At 40.0% G+C, this 20924-nt stretch overlaps 2 protein-coding genes and 1 long non-coding RNA gene across 4 annotated transcripts; 2 read left to right on the forward strand and 1 right to left on the reverse strand.

The window, feature by feature from the left end:
• The first annotated feature begins 151 nt into the window (after window positions 1-151).
• Window positions 152-4842, forward strand: LOC111321934 (uncharacterized). 2 transcript variants are annotated; one of them, XM_022924952.2, is made up of 4 exons: window positions 152-303; window positions 789-1124; window positions 1704-2060; window positions 3297-4842. In XM_022924952.2, the coding sequence occupies exons 2-4, from the start codon at window positions 848-850 to the stop codon at window positions 4478-4480; spliced, it is 1818 nt and encodes a 605-aa protein (XP_022780687.2). In that variant the 5' UTR covers window positions 152-303; window positions 789-847; the 3' UTR covers window positions 4481-4842. The 2 variants fall into 2 exon arrangements, with proteins under 2 accessions (XP_022780687.2, XP_088592085.1); XM_088735959.1 differs by having other exon boundaries at window positions 154-1124.
• A 611-nt stretch (window positions 4843-5453) lies between these two features.
• On the reverse strand, window positions 5454-9387 carry LOC111321935 (skeletal aspartic acid-rich protein 2). The gene is made up of 4 exons (XM_022924955.2): window positions 9282-9387; window positions 6631-7292; window positions 6119-6385; window positions 5454-5764 (listed from the first exon to the last, which is right to left on the reverse strand). Exons 1-4 carry the CDS (start codon window positions 9352-9354, stop codon window positions 5519-5521), a joined length of 1248 nt encoding a protein of 415 aa, XP_022780690.2. The 5' UTR covers window positions 9355-9387; the 3' UTR covers window positions 5454-5518.
• LOC148722097 (uncharacterized) lies at window positions 7415-17216 on the forward strand. The gene is made up of 3 exons (XR_015992452.1): window positions 7415-8182; window positions 9176-10483; window positions 16912-17216. It is a non-coding gene; the product is annotated as an uncharacterized LOC148722097 (long non-coding RNA).
• The last annotated feature ends 3708 nt before the right edge of the window (window positions 17217-20924 follow it).

The following is a 20924-nucleotide window of genomic DNA, read 5'->3' on the forward strand; positions in this document are numbered from 1 at the left end:
GCATTTACATGTAAAATAAAAATTTTCTCTACGACTGGCTTTTAGTTGATTGTGAAACAGTTTTACTTAAACAAACAGCCTGTCCAGGTGTTTTGTAAAGGTCATTGTATTCTAATGAGTACTACTTAACTGTGATTCATTCTTCCTTTAAATTCAATCTGTTTTTAAAGTTCCCCTCTTCCTTCCCCCTTCCTCGTCAATCATCAGCGACCACAGTATCAAAAGCTTCAAAAAGCGTGAAGGTGAGGTGGTTGAAGTCTAGGGCGCTTCAATAATGAATCCGGCATTACAACCGGCTGACGCGTAAGTTTTTTAAAACATTAAGCTCGTCACTGTCCAAAAAATTAGTTTTTCCGGTTTCAACGAAGTTACATAGACAGGTACTTCAGTGAGTGGCATAATAGTTTTTTCCAAAACGACAAAATCTTTCGAAATCTTCACTTTCTGGCACATTTTTCGGAGTTCCGTCTTGGAGTCTTAATTATTTTCCAAATCTATTCTCGAACTTTTCTTGTTTAAATGAAGTTAAAACGAAGCGTGAATGAAGCCATTTAGAGCATGCAAGCCATTCAATTATCGACAATTACTGCTAAGTCGCCTTGTTTGTTGTTTGCTGAATGGCTCAAGTTTTCGAGTGAACTGTGAAGCATGTCACTCACTAAGATCGATTAGGGAAAGTGTGACCTTAGGACTTTATAAATACCCACCAGTTACATTTGAACACCTGAAGAGCGATTTACAGTGACACCTTATACTAAATAAATTAATGACTTTGGTTGCGTTCTTAGGTAAATCAGTCAGTAAAAGGTCTAACCACTCTCAGACTGTTGTTCCTAGCCGGCTGAAAATGTATCGCATTTTCCTATTTCCTATCGCACTGCTGGTGCCTTTGTGGACTCCAGCCTGTGGCATATCACTTTCCCCCGCAAACTGGACACAAGAAGAATATGACCGCTTGGAAAGAATGTCGCTCAACCGCTATGAGCGACCGAAGCCATTGGCAGTTAGTGAAGGCAGAGGGATGGTGGCAGGGACAACTGAACCTTTCGCTGTGCACTCGGGCATGGATGCTCTCAGGAAGGGTGGGAATGCTATGGATGCTTGTTTGGCAACTGCACTTGCAGGTTTGATAAACGCCCTATGAAACTTTAGCTGATTTGATGGGGTATATTAAGTAAAGAGCCCCCTGCGTTAGGAAATCAATTCAGCCCTCGCATTAAATGTCACATAGCGACATGAATGAGGTTTCACAAGTCAAATCGCTTCATTGTCATGGATATTATGGCAAATCCCAAGTAACCAAAGGATAACCCTTTTTTCAGTGCATTGAAGACTTATTTTATTCGGTGCAGAATTGTGGCAGCTGATAAAATAACTTAGTAGTTAAAGAATTAGCATAAAGGACGAAAAACACTCATTACTCATGTACATAAAATGAAAGTTATGACCATGACATCAACAGTTTTGTCGAAAATATCCTATTATTCTTTCATTTGACTCTGTTTATCTGCAGACTGACCTAATACGCAATGAGACCAAATAATCTTAGGACAAAGTTCGAACGCTTTTGTAGATGTCGTTCTTCTTATCGCGCATAGAATAAGGAAGAACGAGTGGCTTCACCGTTGGTGGGAATACTAAGGTCACTCCCGGGAAGTTTATCAAATATGCTTAAAGCTATGAACTACGTTTCACCTTCACAGAAGTCACGCTGGCTACTGGTTCTTATGTTTCGTACGCTGGTGTCACGCAAATTCTATACTACGAGAAGTCATCCAATAAGATGTACAGTATCAATGGCGGCTGGAATACCCCACTGAAAGGAGACCCGTCCCAGATCCCCAAAGTTCACACTCCAGAAGCTAATGGTGCGTCTGTTCTCGTCCCAGGTTTCATTGCAGGGGTAGCTGACGCTGCAGCCAAATTTGCAAAGTTTCCTCTCAGCACTTTGTTTGAGCCCGCGTTGTATTTCGCTGAAAATGGGTTTAAGATGTCCGTTGGAATGGCTTTCGCTATCCAAATGTACTACAACGACATTACATTGCTGAGAACAAGTGAAGGTATGCAGCTGTATCTTTATGCTGTGGAGAGAGAGAGCCCTCGTTTGATAAGCCCAACATTCCTTAGTCTTCATAAGTTTTAGACTTAACTTAAGATATCAAAGGGCACAGAACATGTAGTAAGTAAGTAGTTGAAATTAACGGAGATTGTAGATCCAGATCCTCCCAGTTCTGGATGCTTGGAAGTGAGGAGGTCCTTCTAAAGACCTTTGTGGAAGTTTAAAGTTATAAGTTGGTTTAAAATTTAAAGCTGGGCGGTATGGAATTTTGAAAATATAGAACTTTGGCGATATGAAAGTATGTAAGAGAGGAAGTGCTAAAGTGTGGAGGGTTTGAAGTTTTGAAGGGAGACTGGAAAGTGGTAATAGAAAAGTTGAGGTTTTGGAAATAAGGAAGTAAAAGTATGGAAGTCTGAAAGTATTCTTCCATCTTCTTCACATATTGAACTAACCGCCTCCCGGTTAGGTCAATGGATAGAGCGCTGGACTGTTGTGCGGGAGGTCGAGGGTTCGAGCCCTGGCCGGACCAACAGTGACGTCTTTAAATAACTGAGAAGAATTTGTTACCTTTCTATGACATCAAGAAATGGTTAGATATTCTAGTCTTCTCCGATAGGGACGAATAAATGGAGGTCCCGTCTCCTGTAGGGTTAGGTGCAGGAGACGTTAATTTCCCACGCACGAGATTACTGTCCTCCCCTGGGGTGGGATGGGTGGGGACCGCAGAGGGCCACAGGGTCATCAGTTGTACTTAAACTGTTACGTGCCACCCTCTCAAAATAAAGTCATTATCTTATCTTATCTTATCTTATCTTATCTTATCTTATCTTATTAATTTTTTTAAAGATAATGTTGTTAATCTTGGGTAAAAAATACTATAAAAAATATTGATGCAAACAGTCAATGACAAATGGGTAACTCAAATGAAATACTATTTTACTGATAAAACAGATAAATCACAGGGGCCTAGGAAAACTTTCGACAAAGATGCAAAAAATTAAAGTTTCCTTTAATCAAGGTGTCTATTTGTAGGAGAAAGGGGATCGAGTAAATATCTACTCTACTCGTGTATTCAACTTTCATAATCAGTCAGTAATTCTCTTATTTTCAGTAAAAGTTAATTTAATGGGCTAATCAAGGAAGGAGCCCCGGCCCAGCCAACCCCTTATATGTTGGTTATAGGTTATTGAAAGGTATCTTGAGACAACATCCACAATACGAACCTTATTTTTTTCAGGTGAAAAGATTTTTACCAATCCTGAGACTGGGAAACCATACGCCTTTAACGAACTTTTCAAACAACCAGAACTAGCTGAATTTATACGAAGTGTGTCTGAGAACCCAAAGGAGTTCTTCTACAATGGAACGTGGGCCGAGCAGATGACGTCTCTGATTAAAGAGGCTAAAGGTTTTATTAGCTTAGATGACATGCACCGCTATCAATCGCATTGGGAAGAGCCCTTCAATACGTCATACCATGGAAACAATGTATATACGTCTGGAAATGACTACGGCGGAAGTGAACTAATTGAAAAGCTGAATCTGATGGTAATGGCGGAAATTGGCCAAAAATCTGGGTCTAACTACCTCACCAATGCAACCGAATTTTTCCGACTCGCCTCAATCACTCGCTTTAGTTTCTTTGTTTCTGTTTTCTTGCACTCGACCCCTGATGGCTTATCGATCTTGAAGGATAAATTTGGCCTTGATTTCTCTAATCGCCTCTCGAAAGGGTCTGCCGAAGCCATTTGGGAGAGGATCGGTTCCCCTGAAAAGATGAAAGACGTCAATGCCATAATTAAAAGACTGCTCGGTGGAGAGGAGGACATAAAAGACTTTATACATGGGTCAGATTCTGTAGTCGCAGCCGACAAGGATGGAAATGTTTGTTCCATGATTCACACCATCAACAGTAAAATGTGGGGAACAGGTCTTTTTGTGCAAGGAATTGCTTTACCGCATTCAGCTGCAATATTTAAGTCCTTCGTCAAGCAGACAGCTTCTGGGGGAAGGCTGTCAACGGGCCTTCAACCTGCTATAGTATTCAAGGGTGAGGAGTCAACCGGAAGCCAGCGACCAGTCATGGCATTGTCTGTTGTAGGAGAATCATATCCCGTTGTGGTTCCACAATACTTTACCAACCTCTTGGACAGCGGTATGAATCCTAAAGAAGCTATGGAGTCCCCTACTTTTCTTTTGCCCAGCTTTTCAGATTTTTTCCAAGCGGTTCCTATAGAAGAGTTCTCAGTTGCCAACAACGTGTTGCAGGAAGTACGTAAGATGGGACAAAACGTGACCGAGCTGGGGTACTTGAAGGCGTCTGGACCAATAGGATTAGGAGTGGCACTTACGATAGATGACAATGGGCTCATGTTTGGGTGCACTCACCCCTTGAGGAGAGGATTGGCAGAAGGCGTTTAAACTCGAATGCAGCCTTTTTTTCCTATAGACTAACACTGTAGTTAAGAGACATTTTGTGTCGGACTTTACGCCGGGATGAAACTAGAAGCCTAGACGAGGAGGATAAATTCATTTAAGCAGAAAGGGTACCAGACTAGCTCTAATGTACTTAGTCAAGCTAAAACTCGCTGAAAGCATTGCAGTGACAGTCTGTTTCAGTGCATTACTTTGGCAAAAACAACAACAGTTGTTCGTATTCACCTTACTACCCGACGGCTGTTTTTCTCGTTTTGTTCAGGAATATAGATGATAATTTCGAAAAATGAAAATGTCAGTACAACACATAGGGTTAAGTAGAAATAAAAACTATATATCACTACTGAGATCATCTCCGCTACTTATCTCAAGGGCCTAATAGGGTAGTATCTGACAGTTCTTGGTAAAAAATAAGCTTTTTGACTGTAGGTGATTAAATGTCGCTGAGTATCATTGTCTGATAAAAAATCTTCCTTTAAGAGGTCGCCCCAGAAGGTCCCAGAAATCTGACATAGCAACGTCGTGGATCATGAGCCGATATCATAGACGAAAATCACGTCATTGTTTGTGGGCCTTCTCTATGACAAGTACATTTTGATTTTGAGTTCAATTTTATTATTATTATATCATTCAATTTGTAAGGAAAGTTCGACTGGATGAATCTGAGATGAAGCATGTTTTCTGTTTATATACAATAACATAGAGGGCAAAATTACTTAATGCTGATTGGTCAATGAAGAGGGTATTTTTTTCTTAATTTTGCTTGTGAAGAGGGCAAACTTACTTGCTCACGATTGGTCAGATTCTGAGCGCTTTTACGGTATACGAGTTTTACGAGGAAAAACAGCACAGCTATTATGACTGTCTTTTCTACTTGAGAGTAGCCCCTAAAAAGAATGCTGTGTGCAAATTGTCGCCATACGGATCCATGTATCTACTTGAAAATTTAGAAATATACTTCAAGTTTAACATCCACAACGTTTATTGGCCTTAATCAAGCGACTGGTTCTATTTCAAAGTCTATCACTGAGCTGTAAAAATAGCTGCAACGAGAAGCAGAACAATAACAGGAATATTGAACTGTAACCAAGAGGCAGCACTCTTTCTGACGACTTCCTTTAGCACCTTGCCAACATTCACACTCGGATCAATCAGCACGTGTCTTTTAAACTTCGGGACACGAAACACGAACTTCCTTTCATTGTCATCGGATTCAAATTTGGGAAATCCTTGTGGCATAGTAGTGTACTCATCACCGTCTATCATGACCTTGGAAAAGGGAAGACAAAACAGAAATTGATTTAAAAGCGATTTATAACCCCGTGACTGCTACCTCTCATTTAACCTCATTGTGTTACACAAAAAAATCAAGAGGCGAAAGACTTACTACGACCAAATTGTTAACTGTAATTCTTGTGCAACTTTCTTTTTTAGCTTAAAATTGAGAAACTGGCGAGCGGTTGTAAACCATTGGAGTAAAAGTCCCGTTGAATGCAAGAAAGAAGTATGCGCAGTTGATCGTTTTTATTATCCGGAATATCTAATTTTTTCATTGACTGTAGTTTAAAAGTTCCCAAGATGAGTCTCTTGAAGTACATCTACGCCTAAGTGCCCTCCACTTACCCCTTTATTTAGTAGCAGTTCTGAGTCTCCACCAACGTCGTATATGATGGGGCAGTCATCGTCATCGTCGTCATCGTCATCTTTATCCTTATCATCGTCATCATCATCTTTAGAGTCGCAGACCTTTTTTCTGCGGTCATCTTCGTCCACCTCTTTCGGAGATCCCTTGCTCTTTATTTTAAGGCTAAGATCGAGAAATTCTCCTACTTTGCCCTCACTACATTCTCCAGGTGAATCGTCATCGTCACAGAAATTCCAGTTACTGATCTGTTTGTACAAAACACATATGAACAATTTATCATAACCACTATATTTTTCCACTTTCTTTTTCACTGATACTCATTTAAGGAATATATATACCTCTTCATAAGGGACTCTTATGACTAAACGGATACACTTACACACATACACACACACACACACACACACACACACACATACACACACACACACACACACACACACACACACACACACACACACACACAGTACTGTTAGCTACGCTGACTTACCTTAATATTGAACTTGACAGTTCCACTTTGTACAGCAAATGTCTCATTTCCAAATCTGACACTCCCAGGTTCATGAAACATATACACTATGATTTCAAGTGAAGCCTTTTGATTATCAAGATAAGTTGACAAGTTCACAGTGGTGACGCGGATTCCGTCGAGCGTAGACTTCTCATTTACTTTCCCAAAGGTGAATTTCACATCATCAAAGGAATCCACAGAATGTTTGTCATCGACTTCATTGTCATCTGCATCTTTTTCTTCGATTTCATCGAGTTCAAAACTTAACAAGTTTTCGTTGTCATCAGTAAAATCTTCGTCATCGTCATCATCTTCGTCATCTTTATCATTGTCTTTATCATCTTTATCGTCGGACCCGTCTTTATCATCTGGGCTATCTTTGTCGTTTTTATCATCTATGTCGTCTTTGCTTTCCGAGTCATTCTCGTCGTCTTTGTCTGTGCCATCGCTGTCGTCTTTGTCATCACTATCTTTGCCATCTTTATCATCATTGTCGTCTTTTTCATTTCGTACAACCATTATTTTTCCTGACCGACCAAGTATTCTGGCCGACACGTTACTAGCACGAATTGTTATCTTTTCATCACTATCGTCATGTTTGTTCGCTCCTTCGTCAGCAAAACACACGATCACGAACAAAGCTGTGGAGAATGCAACGTTTTCTTAGCCAAAATAGATTAAAAAATAATAATTATGTTAACCAAAGGAATGATTTAAGTTTGAGTTTCACTGAACAGAATCGATCTATCAGAACTATAGCTGAAGTTTGATTAAGAACTGAAGAACTTGAGTTTGAAAGTAAGCTATGCAAACTTAACCTGTGAAGTCTTATTTGAATTACGTGTGTGATATAGACACACGTATGTATTCAGTATTTGATCTTGTGTCAAAAGCTGAAAAAGTACGCGCATTACATCATCCATGTGCCAATGAAATTCTTACGAGTCTTATTAAAACTTAGAAGGGTAATAATACATCGGAGTCATTCAGTCGATACATTATCAGGTGATTCAAGGAGAGAGAAGGGAATATGGGTGCAAACTTCGCGTGCAGATACGCTAAAAAAGATCTAAGTTTTAATAAGACTCGTAAGTCTGTCAATATCATGATTTTCTATTTGTCATCAATTTCTTCTCATGCCAATTGCTGCAGATTCTACCAAGCCAAGAGGAAAAATGCGACTTCAAGACGGAATTATGATCTTCTATTTCATGAAAGTCGACGATATTTCGGCTGGCGGGATGTAGAAGCCTTTCAAAGGTTACTGCGGAAACACTTATGGTCAGAGCAGAGTCAGTCACTTTAATACGAGTTAGAATAAGTGTTGTCACCAGACGAATAATAAATACATGTACCTCTCAAAAACTCTCAGCGTTAGTGTTGAGGACTTATAGAACTGGATAGCAAGCGGAAAGATGCCACCACAGTCTGTGAAGTAGGGCATATTTTAAACAGATGACGATATCGATTGAATCCTTCTTAGATTAAGATATTAGTAAATCTGTTTGTAATGAAATGTTGGCCAAAAGAGGTAAGTCACTTGAATTCTAATATTGAACATTAAGGACTTAAAACGTCAAAGTCGAGAAGGGTTACAATAGAAGCAAAATATGTTCAGTTTGCTCATCTCGGAAGGCCTGAATGTCTGATTTATTCAAAATATCATTCAATGTCGTCTTAACTTAAAGAAATCAGCAATTGATACCAATTAGTGATGGGCGTAGCTGCGAAAAAGTCAGACGTTTATATACAGATCGTTGAAGCTAGAGGACTTTATGGAGTGAAATCACTCCGTGTAAGGGAGTAAAAAAAACCAACCGTTTAAAACAGCAGCACATTTGCCACGAAGCTACAACTTTATAATCTTTATCGAGCTAGGTCAGCAACAACGAAAGTGAAGGAAAAAAAGTTTGAAATTGGGCAAATGAAATCATGATTAAAAAGTGCTGGTTACTGAGTTTCAATTACTGAATCGCTGGACTGAATCGCTTTTTTCTCTGTTTTCTCAATCCCTGGACTGAATTGCTTTTTTCTCTGTTTTCTCAACGTCGGGTTCAGTTGTAACACAGAAGTTTTATAAGAGCAGGAAAGAGTACAAAAGCAAGCTGGGAATCGTGTGATATAAATTTTAACTTATTAAGAATTGGCTTAAAGAACTCATCGAGAACTGAGAACTAGCTTAACGAACCGAATCAAAAAGTCAGCATTACATCAATGGCATTGAATAGCAAATTAGTCAAGCATGATTCAGACATTAACGGGAAACGTGAACTTCTCACTGTCTGCTTTCAGCCGTTTGTAAAACGAAAGTGGAAAAATTCCAATTATTTGTTAGTTAGAGGACTGTTGTTATCTCTCTACAGCTTTGATTAAGGATTTCGAGAAAGGCGAGCAAAAAATAGTTCATTTTTGCCGTTTACGTAAACGCCGCGCCACAGGCAGATAAACCTCGTTGAACGAAGTGGTTAATTGACGCCGACATGTAGCTATTGTACTAAATATGATTCTTTGTTCTCTACCCCAGCTAATGCAGTGGTCCAAAAGGACACAAACCTATACTTTGAAAAAGACTCTTAAATGAGTGTGCGTGCGTATCCTGCATGCTTCTTAGACTGTCATAGTTCACTTACCAAAGGAGAGAAGAAGGAACCCGCTACAAAAATGCTGAAAGGAGACCATTATTGTCCTACGATGTGAATTCATAAAATGACAGAGCTATTGGTACACAACTTATATAGCACCGGATAGAAATAATTAATTACGCTTGGCAATATATAATAAGTACCTATATTCGTCTATGTGTGGCCTTTTTTAGGCTTTACAGTATTAATTTGTTTGATGCGTTTATGAATCGAACTTTGTTATTCGCGTCGCTAGGCAATTTTGAGAGAAAAACTTCGTCCTTATTGTGGTTATTTCTACCCCACTTTAGAAATTCATACCACTCAACAACCACATTTTCTCGAATATTGCTTTCTTCCTAAATAACTTTTGTTGAGATAACGACTGTCTCTCTGGAAAACAAGCCGATTGTGGTGAAGAATGCTATTTATTATAACTTGAGTAAAAAATAAATGTTTCTCTGTGTACGGTTGATTCATTGTAGTTAGTCGCTAGTGTTATTTTTTAGACTTTGGTGTTAAGTGCTCATTCTGCACCATGACAACTTTGATGAGCAACAGAAGGTTGCCAGGGATCTATTTGGTTCCGGCTGTGATCGGACGAAAGCACCACGATTGAACTCCTTTGATCGTGGCGATAAATTGAGGCTTTTTTGCGTAAACCAGGGAATAAATAAAATTTTAAAGTAGGGTTGAAGTGGTACAGATCCTTATCAAAGTAAATTCAACTACGTTCAACTCAGATTTTCCTTCATTTGCACAGCAAAAACTACAGTGATATTGTTAGTGTTTCCACAAAGCCGATATACAGGCTTTCTGGGTAAGGACTCCTGGTTAGTCGCACTCAAGAGAGAATAAGAGAGAAAAATGAGGAAAGGAATCCAGCTTTTTGTATGATCTCATCAACTCTATGGATAACCGGTTTTTTCATTTTACAACCAAGTTTATGTTATTTAAAATTATCAAACAATTCGTTTTAAAAGATGTTAAAGTTACCATCGTTATAGCCTGACTAACACAACATGATAAATTTAGTTAATATCACTTTCAGAGTAAGGGCAGAAATGACTAAGGATGTTATCGCTTGGAAAAAAGACGAGCTGATGATCGACCTTCATATGGATATGAGCTGTTCTGCTGATGTTCTCGTATTCAGCTTGGCTCTCCTGTTCAAATCGCTGAGGATTCACCCCAAAAATTACGCCGTGATAGTGAGTGACACAATTTGTTTTCAGATGAAATTTTAAGCTTATTTTAGGATTAAGAGTGGTATTTCATTCAGTGTCTTTTTAAGGGTGTAAAGATATTGAGCAATTCAGTCGATTCACGTGTATTTTCTCTTCACAAGCGATTTTAGGATAAAGAGTGGTGTTACATTCGGTGTCCTTTTAAGGCTGTAAATATATTGAGCAATTCAATTGGTTTACGTGTATTTTCTCTTCACAAGCGATTTATATGTCGTTGCATTGGGTGTGTATAAAAAACAACGACGCTGTTTATCTTGGGTTGCTACAGTGATTTGTACTCGTTAAGTTATCATGTTAGCTGTCCGCTTTTCAAAAATCATCAGGAGGTACAACCTTATATCAAGAGACCTTCAAAATTAGTAAATGATTTTGCATTATCACCAAAAAGATAGGAAGGACAGTTACTCCGAAATGCAGCATCCTTATGATGAGTGTTTCAACCAAATCGTTTCTCGGTGAGTTTGCTAAACGTCTTTTCAATTTAGAGCTAACATGAAAAAAGCGTTAAAAATCTGAGGGCGGCTTTAAATTTGGCCTTTTTGGGAAACACGGTAACCGGAATATCCCAAATATCTAATTGTCACTTATTTCTATTCACTAAGATATTAACAATCTGTTTCACCATTTCCTTTCCGTTTCCACTGAGTCCTTATAAAGATGATAAACTAATGGTGATCTAATATTTTTACAATGTATTAGAATCAATCCAGTAGTGATGCTAAAATAGTCGAAGTTGTTACTTTAGCTGGGTATAATACAAATATCTTAAATTTGAGTTCCCCTTTTGTTTCTTCCTCTCGAAACTGAAGAAGCCGACAGCTGAAGTAAAAACCACAGGCTTGAGATTTCAGTGAGCTTAAGTGTGTCTGACGTGAGGGGTCTAAAAGGGAAAAACGAAAAAAAAAAAAAATACAGAAAGTAATCAATCGCCCTCTTCCTATGTAGGATCAGCACAAATCTCTGCCCGATATTGCTGAGAACTGACCCATCGTCGATATCCTCTCACAAGCTCAGTAGATATTCGGCAATTAGGATTTTCCGGTATATAAAGGATTTTTCGTCAGCCGGCGAATCTTTGATGGAAGCCGCATTATTTTATCGACGAGTGAAGCATTTTCGGTCTGCCAATGGTTTTGCAATAAATACAGCCACTAATTGGGAAAATAGAGAGGAGAAATACGGATCGAGTTTTGTTCTCTCGGTTTTCAGAAATCCAGCTATACTTTCGCTAGAAGAAGGAAGAAGTCGATGGAAACATCTTGATGTCAGTTTTTGTTCCCTATAGCTTAATAAAGGAGATGATTCAAAAGCCCTGTGACAAAAGTGCAACAATCATGCAACTATTAAATATACATGCAACTATTAAATATACAAATGAATAAAGGCTGGTAGTTTCGAAAGAAACTGTTTGGGGCTGCGTCGGTGGGAGTAACGAAATAACTTGGATATATCAACAAAGTTACAGTGTGAAGGTGCAGTCTGATCGTCCGGGTGAGTGTAGTCCTGGGAAGGACTGTTGTCGGTGGTACTGACTGACGTTTCAACAACCTGTGCGGAAGTCATCATCAGAGTCAAGTGAATGATTGTTGTCAGTAGAATGTTCTTATTCCAGTTCGTGTGAAATGATCGGTTGGTTTTGCCGTGATGTTATTAGCTGTAAGACTCAAGTGACGTAAGTCGGTCGTGATTGGTCTGTTTCGATCTGTCGGTAAAGTTAGGTCGTTCTTTTTCAGTCGTTTGTGATGTTTATGTCATGAATGAGTCGTTTGTATGGAGCGGATAGTTGTTGACATCTGTTTAGGGGAGTCTGTTCTAAGTTAGTAAACCAGCTTTCCAGAGTCAGTCGTTGAAAATAGTCAGTGCTGTAGGTTAGGCATTGCGCAGAGTCCCAGTCAATGTTGTGGTTGGTAAGTCGATGGTGTTCAGCAATGTGATTGCTGACATCACCTTTCCTCGTCGCCCGTCTGTGTGGGTGACGAGGTAGTGGTAAATTGGCCACCGTAACGATTACAAAAGCTGACGTTTCTAGCGTTAGCCCTTCGTCGGAGCTAATAGAGGAATTGTGGGTTGTGTGTGCTTTTAAAGGCAGAGAATGAAGCTACGTTATTTGTGGGGAACATGGCAACGAGAAAAACAAGAATAAATTAGTGTAATGAAAAGCGTTCGTTGATCCCTGTGGGATTTAGACTGCCGGTTTGAAAGATGAGCTTTTCTTCAAGATTTTAACGGTTTTCCGTGCTACCTAAGTGCAAGGAAAGACCCCAGATTGCCATATGTTGCTTAGAATGATTAGGTAAATCAAAATGTCTAGCGACTGGTTTCGATGTGTCCTTGTCATTCCTTTCCACGTCTCGAAGGTGTTCTCGGAATCGGTCACCTAGTCTTCTGCCTGTTTCGCCGATGTATATCTTTAAGCAATAAGTGCAAGTTATGCAATGGATTACATTGGCGGAGGTGCACGTGAAGTGATCGGTGATCTTAATGGATCGTTTAGGTCCCGATATTTTATCAGTGTTGTGAATGAAAGGACACGTGTTGCATCGTGCACGAGCGCATTTAAAAGTGCCTGGTTGGTCATTAGTCTGAAAAGAGCTTCTGACCAAAAAATTGCCTATGTTTTTCTCGCGTTTGAATGAAATGAGCGGAGGCTGTGAAAAGATAGTGCTTGTCTCTGGATCGTTTTGAAGTAATTTAAGTTTTTAAGAATGATGGATTTAACTGAGTGGTTGTGAGGGTGAAACGTGAGAGTGAAAGGAATGCGGTCGGAATCTTCCTTATGCGACGTTTGTAGTGCTGAATGTCGATCAATGAGTTGGGCGCGGTGGTAACCCGCTTGAACGACAGAAACAGGGTAACCACGTTTCTCGAACAACTGGCACATTGACTCTGATTTGTGGTGGAAATCAGAGTCATCACTGCATAAACGACGAAGTCTTAGAAACTGAGAGAAAGGAATGGAATTCTTAACATGCGGATGGATGCAAAGACGAATATAACAAGTAATTATGCGAGTCTGTAGGTTTGTAATACACACTAGTGCATAAACCGTTACCTTCAATTGAAACTTTGATGTCTAAAAAGGATAAAGAATTGTCAGAAATTTCCCAGGTATATTTCAGAGCCGGGTGAAAAGAATTGACTGCGGTTATGAATTGAGTGAGCTCCTCTCTGGTAGAGGAGGTAGCGCCGATACAGTCGTCGATGTAGCGACCGTAGAGTTCAGGTTTGGACCCGTTGTATTGGCTGAAAAATTGATGTTCGACAAAACCTACAAAAAGATTGGCATAGCTAGGTCCCATTTTGGTGCCCATGGCTACACCATTGGTTTGTTTGAAGAAGTTGTTTCCGAATGAAAAACAATTGAGTGTGAGCACTAGTTCGGCTAAGCGTAGTAGTGTTTCAGATTTAGGTTCCTTAACTGTACGTTGATCACAAAAATGTTTAAGGGCCAGAAGGCCTTCGCCATTAGGAATGACAGTGTAAAGAGACGTAATATCCATGGTGAAAAGAAATTTGTTTTGGCCAAGGAAATTAAAGTCTCGAAAAATTTGAAGAGCGTGTTGGCTGTCTTTAATATATGATGGTAAATTTTTGACGATGGGAGCCATAATTTTGTCTAGATAGCTGGAGATAAGTTCGGTAGGGCAACTGCAAGCCGAGACAATGGGCCGACCCGGATTGTTAGGTTTGTGAATTTTAGGTAAAAAGTAAATACGAGAAGTTCTAGGAGTGGTTATGATGAGATTTTTTGCTGTGGCCGGCAATTCTTGTTTAGTTATGAGTTGGTTGATCGTATTCTTGACGGAGTTTTGATTACTGGCAGTGAGGTCTTTGTCGACCTTTTGATAAAAAGAGGTGTCAGAAAGTTGCCGCAAAGCTTCTTTTTGGTAGAGATCGGTGCGCCAAGCAACGACTGAGCCGCCCTTATCGGCCGCTTTGATAACTATGTCTTTGCGTTTTCTAAGACTTTTTAGAGCCTACCACTCTTCAGAAGAGAGATTAGAAAATTTGGTAATACGCTTGAAATTGAGTTTGTTGATATCGTGGCGGCATTTTTTGATTAAAAGTCTAATGATGCGAATTGGCCCTCTGGGGGAGTCCATTTGGACTTTCGAGTCTGAAGTGTTTCGAAAGTGTCTTTGTTCGAAACACTTCAGACTCGAAAGTCCAAATGGACTCCCCCAGAGGGCCAATGCGCATCATTAGACTTTTTTATCAAAAAATGCCGCCACGATATCAACAAGCTAAATTCAAGCGTATTACCAAATTTTCTAATCTCTCTTCTGAAGAGTGGTAGGCTCTAAAAAGTCTTAGAAAACGCAAAGACATAGTTATCAAAGCGGCCGATAATGGCGGCTCAGTCGTTGTTTGGCGCACCGATCTCTACCAAAAAGAAGCTTTGCGGCAGCTTTCTGACACCTCTTTTTATCAAAAGGTCGACAAAGACCTCACTGCCAGTAATCAAAACTCCGTCAAGAATACGATCAACCAACTCATAACTAAACAAGAATTGCCGGCCACAGCAAAAAATCTCATCATAACCACTCCTAGAACTTCTCGTATTTACTTTTTACCTAAAATTCACAAACCTAACAATCCGGGTCGGCCCATTGTCTCGGCTTGCAGTTGCCCTACCGAACTTATCTCCAGCTATCTAGACAAAATTATGGCTCCCATCGTCAAAAATTTACCATCATGTATTAAAGACAGCCAACACGCTCTTCAAATTTTTCGAGACTTTAATTTCCTTGGCCAAAACAAATTTCTTTTCACCATGGATATTACGTCTCTTTACACTGTCATTCCTAATGGCGAAGGCCTTCTGGCCCTTAAACATTTTTGTGATCAACGTACTGATAAGGAACCTAAATCTGAAACACTACTACGCTTAGCCGAACTAGTGCTCACACTCAATTGTTTTTCATTCGGAAACAACTTCTTCAAACAAACCAGTGGTGTAGCCATGGGCACCAAAATGGGACCTAGCTATGCCAATCTTTTTGTAGGTTTTGTCGAACATCAATTTTTCAGCCAATACAACGGGTCCAAACCTGAACTCTACGGTCGCTACATCGACGACTGTATCGGCGCTACCTCCTCTACCAGAGAGGAGCTCACTCAATTCATAACCGCAGTCAATTCTTTTCACCCGGCTCTGAAATATACCTGGGAAATTTCTGACAATTCTTTATCCTTTTTAGACATCAAAGTTTCAATTGAAGGTGACGGTTTATGCACTAGTGTGTATTACAAACCTGCAGACTCGCATAATTACTTGTTATATTCGTCTTCGCATCCATCTCACGTTAATAATTCCATTCCTTTTTCTCAGTTTCGTCGTTTATGCAGTGATGACTCTGATTTCCACCACAAATCAGAGTCAATGTGCCAGTTGTTCGAGAAACGTGGTTACCCTGTTTCTGTCGTTCAAGCGGGTTACCACCGCGCCCAACTTATTGATCGACATTCAGTACTACAAACGTCGCATAAGAAAGATTCCGACCGCATTCCATTCACTCTCACGTTTCACCCTCACAACCACTCAGTTAAATCCATCATTCTTAAAAACTTAAATTACTTCAAAACGATCCAGAGACAAGCACTATCTTTTCACAGCCTCCGCTCATTTCATTCAAACGCGAGAAAAACATAGGCAATTTTTTGGTCAGAAGCTCTTTTCAGACTAATGACCAACCAGGCACTTTTAAATGCGCTCGTGCACGATGCAACACGTGTCCTTTCATTCACAACACTGATAAAATATCGGGACCTAAACGATCCATTAAGATCACCGATCACTTCACGTGCACCTCCGCCAATGTAATCCATTGCATAACTTGCACTTATTGCAAAAAGATATACATCGGCGAAACAGGCAGAAGACTAGGTGACCGATTCCGAGAACACCTTCGAGACGTGGAGAAGAATGACAAGGACACATCGAAACCAGTCGCTAGACATTTTGATTTACCTAATCATTCTAAGCAACATATGACAATCTGCGGTCAGTTCCTTGCACTTAGGTAGCACGGAAAACCGTTAAAATCTTGAAGAAAAGCTCATCTTTCAAACCGGCAGTCTAAATCCCACAGGGATCAACGAACGCTTTTCATTACACTAATTTATTCTTGTTTTTCTCGTTGCCATGTTCCCACAAATAACGTAGCTTCATTCTCTGCCTTTAAAAGCACACACAACCCACAATTCCTCTATTCGCTTCGACGAAGGGCTAACGCTAGAAACGTCAGCTTTTGTAATCGTTACGGTGGCCAATTTACCACTTCAACTTTGTTGATATATCCAAGTTATTGAATATACATGCAACTATTAAATATACATGCAAGCGATCAAATATACCTACTCGTAACACTCGTACTCGGAACTCTTTGCAGATTCCGCTATACAGAACGGCTACCGGCCAGTGCACTTTTTCCTACAGAGGGGCCAACATATGGAATAACTTGCATAAAGAACTTAGGGAAAATGCTTCATTGGAATCTTTCAAGCGCGCTCTGCAAGACACACTATCGAGGCAGACATTTCCTTTATAAGCTCTAGAACTTGGTGGAATACTATCTTAAATTCTGACCATGAGTTTTTATCGTTATTTATGTTTTTATAAATTGTAAAAGGTTTGTAAATGGCTTCTGAAAAACCTCACGAGGATGTTACTATTAAGATGATGATTATTCTTTCCACGAAAGTTTAAAAGAGGGTCTGGATGGGGGGGGGGGATACAAATGTCAGTTGTTGGTTATAATTTGAGCCATTTATCAGTTCTCAGATAGATTTTTTAGGCCATTTGTCAGTTGTCAGTTAAATTACTGTTAATAAATAACTTGACGAGTTAATTATTACTTTCCGACCCAATTTTGGCTGAAAAGGCACACATAGCGTAAACCCAAAATTAGGTCGAAAACTGGTACAATAAGAACTTTTTTTTTTCAATTCTGGAAGGAAATAATTCCAAGATCATCCAAGTGACTTTCGGCATTTGTTTGAAAGGTGGTTAAGTAAGTTACAACTCTTCTGCACACAAACGTTTGATTGCCGGCCCGTGCGCAACATTGAAGCATTCCTTTTCAACCACTTGGCCGGTCAAAGAAGATTGTCAGGAAGACAACAAACTTGTGAAGAGACCTTTTGCACAATATATTGGTTTATGTTTTGTTTTACAATGGGTCGATTGCGATTGGCAACGATGAAATGATCGGAAAAGGAACGTTCTTTTGTATTCTTTTCAGTTAGGTTATTAGAGATATCTACTTATGATGCACGATCCTTGCAGTAGAGAGCGCTATTTATGCAATAGCGAAAATAGAGATATCTACTGTTTGCGTATCTTAGAAATCCGAGCAAAAATGGGCGCGAATTGGCCGCCCGGATTTAGAAACCATAAATGCGGTAATACCTTCATCCTCTCGGTCAGGAAAGTCTTTTTCTGAATCCGTGCCATATTCGAATTCGTCTGCATAATTATGTTTGCATCTGAGCAACTGCCACTTCAACGATACAGTCGTAAACAAATGTAGCATCTTTCACATTCCCACTTTCCGAAGTAGCTTGAACGGCTCCTTCAGTTGTCGCTGCTGAGCCCTTAGTCCCGCCAACAAGTCCACTTTGGTGGAATCTTATTTCGTGAAGACGGCCGGCGGTGGAAAAGCCCCTGCCTTGTCCTTGGTAGTTTCCTTCCGAAGTGCCCTTTGTCCAACGGACGATACTTCTCCACAAATTTTTTTTAAAGCACTTTCAGTCTCGGGGTTGATCTCTTCTGTTGATATTTGCAAACTCCATGCTGGTCTGAGGGACATGATAGTAGGTTTTTTTCATGAGTAAAGTACTTTGTTGCTCATTTTGTTACTCTCTTCAAAGACTCTTTGGTAATGATTCCAAAGTCTTGGCAATACTTAAATGCGGTGAAGGCTTAAAATGGGAAACTTCGAAAAGATTCTCCACAACTGTTGTGAGTACGGTGCACAATCCAATGTCTTCGAGATAATCGTTATTGAAATATAAAATATAACATAAACTTATTTTTCCCTCGGTAATGTTTATAGCTGAAGCGCTGGTGGGGCCGAGCAAAGAACTGAAACAAATAATTCAAATTGAACATAACATTGTTAAAAATCCCAACTGGCGGGAGGCAAACCAGTTGGCTATTTACAAGCGTGGCCGAGGATTTGAACTCGGAGCAACCGTGAAACAAATCCAGGTAGTGGTCAGGGCGGGACTGACCACTCGGCCACGTTGCCTCCTTGATTGAAGCTATACAACGAATGCAAATATGGCGTCCAATTTGAATTGCTATTGTTCTGGACTGACTAGCCTCTCACACATGTAATAATCCTTTTGTGTTTCCACGTGAAGACGAGGCTAGTCAGTCCAAAACAATGGCAATTCAAATTGGACGCCATATTTGCATTCGGTGTATGCTGTTTTGCAGGCGGCGCATTCCTTCTTCGAGATGTTTAATTGAGAGTTGCCGAGTTTTATTAGACACATTTCTTTCAGGGTCGTTGGTTGCTGTGGTTTCCCTTATACTGTGCCGTTGTTTCACCTCAGAAACGGTATTTGTGATGTTGTCATTAACATTCGATACTTAGTCTACGGCATCTTGAAGAGATGATGTGTGCTTCCTCCATGCTTTGGGCTCTGATACCAAAACTGTTATGGAGACATCCAAGGACTTGTAAGAACAACACAGTACCACTGAGTCTCGATACTAGTTTCATGCAACCTGTAGAAGAACAACACAGTAAGAACAACACAGTACCACTGAGTCTCGATACTAGTTTCATGCAACCTGTAGAAGAACAACACAGTAAGAACAACACAGTACCACTGAGTCTCGATACTAGTTTCATGCAACCTGTAGAAGAACAACACAGTAAGAACAACACAATACCACTGAGTCTCGATACTAGTTTCATGCAACCTGTAGAAGAACAACACAGTAAGAACAACACAGTACCACTGAGTCTCGATACTAGTTTCATGCAACCTGTAGAAGAACAACACAGTAAGAACAACACAGTACCACTGAGTCTCGATACTAGTTTCATGCAACCTGTAGAAGAACAACACAGTAAGAACAACACAGTACCACTGAGTCTCGATACTAGTTTCATGCAACCTGTAGAAGAACAACACAATAAGAACAACACAGTACCACTGAGTCTCGATACTAGTTTCATGCAACCTGTAGAAGAACAACACAGTAAGAAAAACACAATACCACTGAGTCTCGATACTAGTTTCATGCAACCTGGAGAAGAACAACACAGTAAGAACAACACAGTACCACTGAGTCTCGATACTAGTTTCATGCAACCTGTAGAAGAACAACACAGTAAGAACAACACAGTACCACTGAGTCTCGATACTAGTTTCATGCAACCTGGAGAAGAACAACACAGTAAGAACAACACAGTACCACTGAGTCTCGATACTAGTTTCATGCGACCTGTAGAAGAACAACACAATAAGAACAACACAGTACCACTGAGTCTCGATACTAGTTTCATGCGACCTGTAAAAGAACAACACAGTAAGAACAACACAATACCACTGAGTCTCGATACTAGTTTCATGCAACATGTAAAAGAACAACACAGTAAAAACAACACAGTACCACTGAGTCTCGATACTAGTTTCATGCAACCTGTAGAAGAACAACACAGTAAGAACAACACAGTACCACTGAGTCTCGATACTAGTTTCATGCAACCTGTAGAAGAACAACACAGTAAGAACAACACAGTACCACGGAGTCTCGATACTAGTTTCATGCAACCTGTAGAAGAACAACACAGTAAGAACAACACAGTACCACTGAGTCTCGATACTAGTTTCATGCAACCTGTAGAAGAACGACACAGTAAGAACAACACAGTACCACTGAGTCTCGATACTAGTTTCATGCAACCTGTAGAAGAACAACACAATAAGAACAACACAGTACCACTGAGTCTCGATACTAGTTTCATGCAACCTGTAGAAGAACAACACAGTAAGAACAACACGGTACCACTGAGTCTCGATACTAGTCTCATGCAACCTGTAGAAGAACAACACAGTAAGAAAAACACAATACCACTGAGTCTCGATACTAGTTTCATGCAACCTGTAGAAGAACGACACAGTAAGAACAACACAGTACCACTGAGTCTCGATACTAGTTTCATGCAACCTGTCGAAGAACAACACAATAAGAACAACACGGTACCACTGAGTCTCGATACTAGTTTCATGCAACCTGTAGAAGAACAACACAGTAAGAACAGCACAGTACCACTGAGTCTCGATACTAGTTTCATGCAACCTGTAGAAGAACAACACAGTAAGAACAACACAGTACCACTGAGTCTCGATACTAGTTTCATGCAACCTGTAGAAGAACGACACA

The sequence above is a fragment of the Stylophora pistillata genome, chromosome 10 (assembly GCF_964205215.1).
Source record: "Stylophora pistillata chromosome 10, jaStyPist1.2, whole genome shotgun sequence".
In the NCBI taxonomy this organism is placed as follows: domain Eukaryota; kingdom Metazoa; phylum Cnidaria; class Anthozoa; order Scleractinia; family Pocilloporidae; genus Stylophora; species Stylophora pistillata.

Bases quoted from the DNA above. Each gene is read 5' to 3' on its own strand.
- LOC111321934 (XM_088735959.1), top strand. From the start codon at position 767: ATGACTTTGGTTGCGTTCTTAGGTAAATCAGTCAGTAAAAGGTCTAAC. The intron at 1,125-1,703 runs GTTTGATAAACG...TCACCTTCACAG, and splicing joins TTTGGCAACTGCACTTGCAG to AAGTCACGCTGGCTACTGGT. The intron at 2,061-3,296 runs GTATGCAGCTGT...TATTTTTTTCAG, and splicing joins ATTGCTGAGAACAAGTGAAG to GTGAAAAGATTTTTACCAAT.
- LOC111321935 (XM_022924955.2), bottom strand. From the start codon at position 9,354: ATGAATTCACATCGTAGGACAATAATGGTCTCCTTTCAGCATTTTTGT. The intron at 7,293-9,281 runs GTAAGTGAACTA...CATTCTCCACAG, and splicing joins GTTCCTTCTTCTCTCCTTTG to CTTTGTTCGTGATCGTGTGT. The intron at 6,386-6,630 runs GTAAGTCAGCGT...TTGTACAAACAG, and splicing joins CTGTCAAGTTCAATATTAAG to ATCAGTAACTGGAATTTCTG.